The following is an 8412-nucleotide window of genomic DNA, read 5'->3' as shown; positions in this document are numbered from 1 at the left end:
CCTATTTATTTACAATCGTGTTTTGTGGTAGGTAAGAAGAGCTATCTTACCAGGCTTACTGGGTTGGTACCTTGTGCATATCAACCTAGTCCGTGGAAATAGTAAGAAATTCTCATCCCTTGAAGTGCCCTCTTTGCAGATAAACTTTAAGGTTAGAAGAAACAATCCTAATCAGTTACGAGGGCTGGTAAATCGCTAATCGATGATGACCAAAAAGCCCATATTTAGGAATAAATTGGTATTTTCACGTAATATTTTAAAAAATCAAACAAAATAACTAAAAAGTTGCTGCAAACGGAGACAAAGCTAACAATTACCAAGTTACCAATGATAAAACAAACTCAATACAACAATGACAGTATATACGACAACACTTCACCCCATTTAAGTGGGCCCCACCACTTTGGTAATGTTTTTAATTTTTTTTTTTTTTGCTAGACATTGGCTTTTAGACCGCTGGTGAACAACGGTGTATCACTCCTCAATCAGTTACCAACTTACCACTAAAGCCAAACTTATCATGGCATTGCTTTCTTTCTTCCTCACAAAATTATTATTACTGCAGACTGCAGGCCTTCTCTTAGTGGACTTATCATGGCATTGCTTTCTTTCTTCCTCACAATTCCTCGTCCTCTTTATATCTATCTCTCTCTCTTGCTCCTAAAGAAGGTTGTGGGTTCGGGTTGGGCTTCAGGTCAAGCCCGCGGTCCGTATTCTGAACAGGGTCGGCCCCACCAAACCCACTCTTCATCGTGTAGGGCCAGGTTGGAAATTTCATAACATGGCCCAACCCCAACCCAGTCCAGTCCAACGGGCCGTCATGCCTAATCTAATTTAACTAAATTCAATGTGTTTTGTCGTGTACGGGTCGAGTTGTACTGTGTCTTGTCATGCTTTTTCCAAAAAAATGCGACCCACACCAGGCCCACGACTGGCTTATACCTTTATATGATCCTCTACACATCCCTGTACAACCAATTGTAACTCTTTCGCCAATTCATGAATAAATCATCTACTCCATAATTCATATGATATTCCCGCTAATTGCCTAACATTCATACAAGAATCTAACCACAAAGAAAAACTTTTTATTTCATGCGTTCCATTGACATAAATACAGAAAAAGTACTGATTCTCTGTTCTTAATCTCATGCTACAAAAGAGATTTTAACACAATCAAGAAAAATCAAACTACAATAAATGGATTTACCATGGGACAGGAGTTAGGGTAAAGAACTTGCCTAAAATTACAGGGGTGTAGGAAACGAGCAGTTTCCAATTTGATGACATCACAAAAATCGCGGCTTATAAGTTTATTTCTGATATAGACAAGTACAGAGGTCTTGCACCAGGTTGGTTAGGCTTGCAAGTATCCATGACCTTCCAAATATGATACTACAGTTTCGGCCATTTCACAAGGAGAAGTGCAAGTATCTGACTTCTGTTGCAAGACAATCTGCAAAATTACCACTAAATAGAATGATTACCAGAACCTTGCATAGAACATGGAAATGAACATCTCATTCAGGAAATTGTGGATTAATATGTTTGGTCAGCTGAAGAACTCAGACGCAGGCACAGAGCAGGGTCTTCAATAAATAAACATTGATGCATTGTCCAGATAAATAGAACAGAAAGAACAGCAAAGAGATTGTACCTCGCAATTTAGAGGTTGTTCATAAGGATCATCTATCCCCGTGAAATCTGAAAGTTACACACGGTAGAGGCAATTTCAAATCACAATTCCACCAAAAATACTATATCTGAATAAAATAACAATTTGCCATTGCCTGTAAACTTGCCAAAAGAAATTTTCTAGGTGAATTCTAGAATTTGAATGGAACATCAAGAAGGCAACATCAACTGTAGTATTCAGGAAACACGAGCTAGAATGAAGGAGGTAAGGACATCAAACTAGACAACAATCACAGCGTAAAAAGAAGACAGGGAACGAAAAGGTGGGTCAGGCTCCACATAATTCTCCTCACAGCGTAGGGGCTGTAAATTGAGATGTACATGGACAATCTAAAGCTCTGTTTTGGAACTCATTTTAGTTAGCTTAAATGATCTTTAGTTGAAAATTAAAGGTAGTTAAAACAAATACTTCGTATATATATTTTTGGTATCAAGCTGAAATATTTAGGAGCTGAAAAGGAGAGACACAGACGTAAATTGGGACGCTACTGAAATCAGGTGCCTGAAATTCTGATTTCCACCGCTAAATTACTTCTTCGGTATCTTACTTTGCTTCCCAAAGCGATTACTGTGAAATGTATTGCTACCAAACTACCAGAGTCTACCACTATATAGTGAGCTTAAGGTATTACCTGTGGTTCAAGTATTACCATATCAATTTCAGACAACTATATCCACATAATTTAAATATTTCTTATACTTGTGCAAATAAAGATACCAAGGCTCCATTCCTTTCTGTTTTTGCCACTCAAGGACAAAAACAACTGGAGCTAGTAAACAAGCTTTGAATTGAGTTTGAGTATGAGTATGAGTAGCTTCAGTGTAGAAGTGAACAGAAGCTAACTGAAGTAAACCCTGACAGTGTATAAATTATTTAGAACTGAATTCCAACTCCATTCCATGATTACAACAGACCAACCCTTAAAATCATCTAGCCCGTGGCTTTTACCATTCTGGAACTTCTGATAGAAAATCAACCCTTAGTCCCTTACTAGTTGCCACCTTATCCAACTTTAGGTCTAACCTCCCATCAGTAAGACAGTAGCAGTTCTTGCTTCGAGTCGTCGACTAAAAAGATATACATATTCATAGGAGTCCTTAAATGCCTCTGAAACACCCATATCGATTCTCATTTACTGACTCTAAATTAAATCTTTCAATCTAACTTTTAACTCACCTTGTTGAAAGGAGAATGACAGAAGATAGAGAATAAGCAGTGAGACAATAACAGATTAACATCAAATCATATCAACTAAAACACAATACAGAAAGTACCTTTAATTTTTCCAGCTCGTGCCAACTTGTACAAGCCCTTTGGGTCCCTGGCTTCACAAAGTTGAAGTGGAACATCCATGAAAACCTGCGAGTTGATAGCCGAGTCAGTTTATAACCAACAATCATTTTATAACTAGACCTGCCTTTTTCTTTTTCGGACAAGATAAAGACAAAAAGAAGATAAACTACCTACTACATCCGTTTCAGAAAGATCTTTACAGTTACTATTTGCACAAATATTAAGACAAAAGTAGGAAAGTTGGTTGAATATAATAAAATATGGATAAAGTAAGAGAAATGTGTAAAAAGGCGGATGGGTGTAAGAAAAAAAATGAATAAAGTAAGAGAAAGTGAGTAGAAAATGGTAAATATGGTGGGGTAAGAAGGGTAAGGTAGTAAATTTTCGTGTCCAAAAATAGAATAAAGCAAAGTGTAAAGAACATTATGAAACAGACTAAAAAAGAAAGCGTAAAGATCTTTTTGAAACTAAGGTAGTATAAAGGAGAAGCAATACCTCAATAAAGTCGCCCTTTGGTAATAGGGCGCGGCAGGCATCCCGGTCCTTTCTATACGGAGATATCAAACTAGCAATGCAGATGACACCAGCATCTGCAAAAAGCTTGGCTACCTCACCTGAAGCATTAAAAATTAGTTTAATTAAAGGGGAATGAAGAAAAATTTAGGACCAAAGGAAAATTTATTCAGCAACCCACCAACTCTTCTAATATTTTCTGCGCGGTCTTCCGCTTCAAAGCTAAGGTTCTTGTTTAGACCATGCCTAACATTATCACCATCTAGGACATAAGTAAACTTTCCCCTCGAGTGTAAGGTATGACTCAACGCACAAGCCAATGTGCTCTTCCCTATGATAAAGTATGAAGTCAAATCAAGGAAGAATCAGATAAAAATATATTGAGTAACAAGAAGAATTTTGAGAAATGAGGTAGTATTACAGGAGAAAATCACTAATGCAGAAACAGATTACAAAACCATGGGGAATTTTATGTATAGCTTGTAGAACACCATGTGACTTGGGATGATTTATATTTAATCTCTTCACTGCTGAATTAACTCATACTTTACATTTCCTTTTTGTAGAACACCACAATACGGCATTAACATGATATCGATGATAGTGTTCAGCACTTCAGCCACAGCATTACAGCAACCTTAAATGATGCTTAGATGAAAATAATACAATCAAGAAAAACAACCACCACCACCTAGAATGAAATATATCATGGATAGGTCATAGGCCTTACCCCTCACAAGAACATTTAAAAAAACGGAAGTGAAAAAGCTATGAAATACACTAATTCTCAAAACACGGGGTGCAGTAAAAGAAAGGCGTCAATATTTAAATAGCTTCAACATTTCAAGTGTCAATTACATAAACATACCTGAACCGCTGAGACCAGTTATCCAGATGACACAGCCTTTTTGTTGCAGTAATTGTTCTCTGTCGTGTTTGTTGACTGAGCATTCATGCCATACGATGTTGGACGATTTCTCTACTGTTGACATCTGCTTTTGTAATGTACCTAGTCAGTAACTTTTTTTTATCAGTTTCTTTGATCATTAACAATGTGTTTTGATAGGATAATTTGGAGGGAAAAAGGGAATGGAATTGGAAGGATCCATTTTCCTTCCTCTTCTAATAAACGAAATCCCTCCTGTGTTAGAAAGTTTTGGAAAGAAAATGGAAGCTCTCTTCTTCCCTCCCCTCTCTTTCCTTGGATTTTCAACAGCTATCCAATCATAGTGTAATTCGTGAGTCATCGATTTAATTGAAGCAATATATATTTTTACAGAAACAGTGCAATAACCAAGGAAAAATCGCAAAGCAACAGCAGTTAACTAGTTAAGCATTAGAGTCTACACTAAGGTGATAGGAGATGGAACAGTTTTCTGTAAAAAAGCTATCTCAAATACTAATGGAAAACAACCGCATTGTAGTGCACGTTGTACAGTCACGGATAATCAAAATACACGAACAGTCAATAAACAACCATCTAACATTCAAACCTATCCAATCAAGTGTTTCCTTAATCATTAGGATTCAAGTATTCTAGCAGTGAGTGGCTAAAGGTGGCATTACAGACTTCTTATTTTTTTCCAATATATTACTTAATTTACAGATCAAAATCTAAAATTCAGGGATTAAGTTGGCAACTTTTTCCTACAAACCGGTATTGAACGCGTAGTATTAAGTTATTTGCTTGTGCTCAAACATTCCAAAACTTTTATTTATCCAAAAGGTGATAAACTGGGATAGCAAAAATCGAATCGACACTGTTTCAGTACAGTGTTAAATCTTAAATACCCTTTTGCAACAGCATACCCAATCTAAATTCACATCATAATCACATAAAACTAAGCATATGTTTCTTTCAGTAGGTAAGAAGAAAAGCTCAACTGAACCAACACCTATCTCGGGTTATCGGGCTCGAGCTGTAACCTCCATGTCATAGGATGAGTTCCCAGTTTCCCACCGACTCCAAAACTAAGCATATGATAAAATCATGTCCAACATCAAATAAAAACACACACACATAACACTAACAAGAATTAAATCATGTCCAACAACCATTGCAGCTCAAATTTTAACTAAATGGTGAAGGAAATTCAACTCAGGTGAGATCTGGAGAAATTAAATTAGGAAAATTCTCGAAATTTATATAACAATTAACAAACAGAAAACACCATCAAAGAAAAGGGACAATTTAATAGCTCATGAACTCATTTCCTATCAGATAAATCAAAATCAAAACCACCAAAATAAAAATCTATTTGACTCGGTGGTAAAGAAAGTAATTTGCTAGAAATTTATACCAGCTCACCCAAATCCTCTTTCGCTGAGTTGAGAATTACCAGAAGGGGGGGAAAAGGGAGAGAGAAATTGGCCCCAGATAGATGAGGGTCTAACAAAATTAAAGTATCCCCTTTTTTTTTTGAACTGATTTAGTTTTCAATCGAATCGGCAACAAAAAGAATTATTCTGGGAAAAAATAGATTCTTTTACAATGATCAGTCAATTTAATTTTCAAAAAGTTTATTTACCATTGCCGTTAGGAAAGCCGTTGGTGTTGGTACAATCACAATCTGCTTGACCATTAACGTAACTAAACGACGACGTTTCATCCACCCTCCTCCCCACCGCTTTGACCATCTTTAACCTCCCCCTTCCCCCAAATTGCTTCTTCTTATTATTATTATGGATTTGATGATCCGAATTGCAACCAAATCGAACCCCGATAGTCCCCGGAAATATCGGAAACCCTAAATCCGGTGATGAATGTAAGTCCGTTGTTACATTTCCGATTGACGGCAGCGCGTTCAGAGCAACCGCCATCTGTCTGTTGTCTCTCTCCCACAGACAGACAGACAGCACACTCAGTCACTCACTTTCCGGTAAGAGGGATCTTAAGATTCAAAAGTGCCGACAAAAATTAAAAATCCAATTATTACATTAAATTCATGGGGGCGAGTGGAGGTGGAGGAGGAGGAGGAGGAGGAGAGAGAGAGATGAAGACGGAAGGTTAAGGGAAAATGGCTGGCGGGAACTTATTTGTCACGTCCCCCATTTTATATAAACAACTAGGTTAGTACCCGTGCGATGCACGGATAGAATAGAATATTTGTAAAGATATGACTATGTAGTACAAACATTTTAGTAAAAATAATATAGTAATACTTTTTTTTTTGAAGTATAACCAAACAATACTAATAATCAAGAATATATACAAAGTACGTTATATTAGGTATGCTTCATAATTTTCAACGTGTCACTACCTTTTTTAATGCAAAGCCATGAATAACATTAATCTTAAAAAGTTAAGGGTCAATAACGATTTCAAGTCTTGATTTATGTTTAAAAAAAGAAATAAGTGTAGAGAAACTTGGATAAGAAGAGGAAATTACAAAATTAGGATGCACAAAAGGGTAATTTAATTAGAGTGATAAAATGTGGAGCAAAAAAAACAAAGTCATTAACCTTACGTAAATCAATAAAATGAAAACAAAATGAGCTTTTTGAAAATCGTGTAATCAGAATACTATTTCCAATCTAAGATTAAATTAATTTTTTTAAAAATAAAATAAAATAAAAGGGAAGATGATGTCATGAGGGAATTAGGCGGTAAATTTTTTCATGTAAAGCTGCCATGTGGACAATAGTGACTTCAGTGGTTATTACTTTAGTAATAGTTATAGATAGATAGATAGATAGATAGATAGATAGATGACAGAATACATTAATGAAATTTGATATGGACTAATTAAAAAAAAAAAAAGATGGATATGGGATATGTTGTTGATACGATGAGGAACTCATGTTCCACGATGATAGTTTTTTCATAATATTATTTTGTAGAGGAGATTAATATTCGGGTCGGTTCAGGTCGGGATTTAATACAAAAATCGGGTTTTTTGCGCCGAAATGATTTTTTGGGCTTTCTATATCGGGTTTGGACTTTGGTCTAAAAATGCGTATATGAGGTTGTCTAAATCCGCACTTTTTTGGGGCGGGGCAGCGGGCCGGCTATAGAAGATTAGGTCTATTATTTTAGTTTGTGTCGTGTCAATCATGGTTGGAAACAGAAATTATGCATAGGGAGTCAAAATTTCACATATTTCCTCCGTTTCAATACTCCTTGTGTTCCTGAATCTTTATTATATAAGCCAGCTCCTGAGGGCTTTTAAGTAAATTAACTTTTTTGTGTCCACCTTGAAAAATACCAAAATACCCCTCCTTTCGATGTTTACGGATGCTTGACTGCTTGCTGAGCCCTCACTTTCGTTTCTAGGGTTAGAGTTCCTCCGCCTCTTTCACTCTCGCCTACTTTCTCTCTCCTCCCTCATCTTCGATCTCTCCTCCCATCACTCAATCTCTCATCTCGATCTCTCCTCCAATCAATACCTTTTATTTTTTACTTTTATTAATCAAATGCCTTTCATTACTTCTCGGCGTTCCTCACCATTGACTCAGAGATTGTTTTGTACAAAAATTGCGACAAATGTAGGAGTTGATGAATTTGGGGTTGCAGATTTCGGAATTCCAGGTTTTCGAAACGCATTTGAATCGAAAAATTGATTTCGCTGGTAATCGGGTTATGATTTTCGCTGGTAATCCAGTAACGGGTTGCTTCAATCTACGAAATTATTATTTCAATCAATCAATTCTTCGATCTAGAAAATTTTGAAATTATTAATTTTTATTTGAGAAAACAAATGTTTTGGGTTTTGGGAAATTCATCACCGAAATTCGTTCGGAGATTATGCATTGAAATTCTTGAAGATTGTCATGTTTTCCATTGTTTGGAGGCTCATCGAAATTGAAGGTATGTTTATATCTGTCTTTTCTTGCAATTAGACGTTTTTAGCAATTCCTGGAACAATAGGCCTTCTAACGCATCTGTATAATTGAGTTACTGAAAAATCAAT

The 8412-nt window shown here is 36.2% G+C and overlaps 1 protein-coding gene across 2 annotated transcripts; it reads right to left on the bottom strand.

Moving 5' to 3' along the window:
- Window positions 1-1068: 1068 nt before the first annotated feature.
- LOC110775970 (adenylyl-sulfate kinase, chloroplastic) lies at window positions 1069-6546 on the bottom strand. Of its 2 annotated transcripts, none has more exons than XM_021980558.2 (7): window positions 6031-6546; window positions 4371-4511; window positions 3684-3833; window positions 3485-3603; window positions 2971-3055; window positions 1658-1704; window positions 1069-1456 (listed from the first exon to the last, which is right to left on the bottom strand). In XM_021980558.2, the coding sequence occupies exons 1-7, from the start codon at window positions 6320-6322 to the stop codon at window positions 1358-1360; spliced, it is 933 nt and encodes a 310-aa protein (XP_021836250.2). In that variant the 5' UTR covers window positions 6323-6546; the 3' UTR covers window positions 1069-1357. The 2 variants fall into 2 exon arrangements, with proteins under 2 accessions (XP_021836250.2, XP_021836251.1); XM_021980559.2 differs by lacking the exon at window positions 6031-6546 and adding an exon at window positions 5803-5969.
- Between the last annotated feature and the right edge of the window lie 1866 nt (window positions 6547-8412).

The sequence above is a fragment of the Spinacia oleracea genome, chromosome 3 (assembly GCF_020520425.1).
Source record: "Spinacia oleracea cultivar Varoflay chromosome 3, BTI_SOV_V1, whole genome shotgun sequence".
Lineage (NCBI taxonomy): Eukaryota > Viridiplantae > Streptophyta > Magnoliopsida > Caryophyllales > Amaranthaceae > Spinacia > Spinacia oleracea.
The sequence above is the reverse complement of the archived record's forward strand: the minus strand, read 5'-3'. Positions and strand labels throughout refer to the sequence as shown.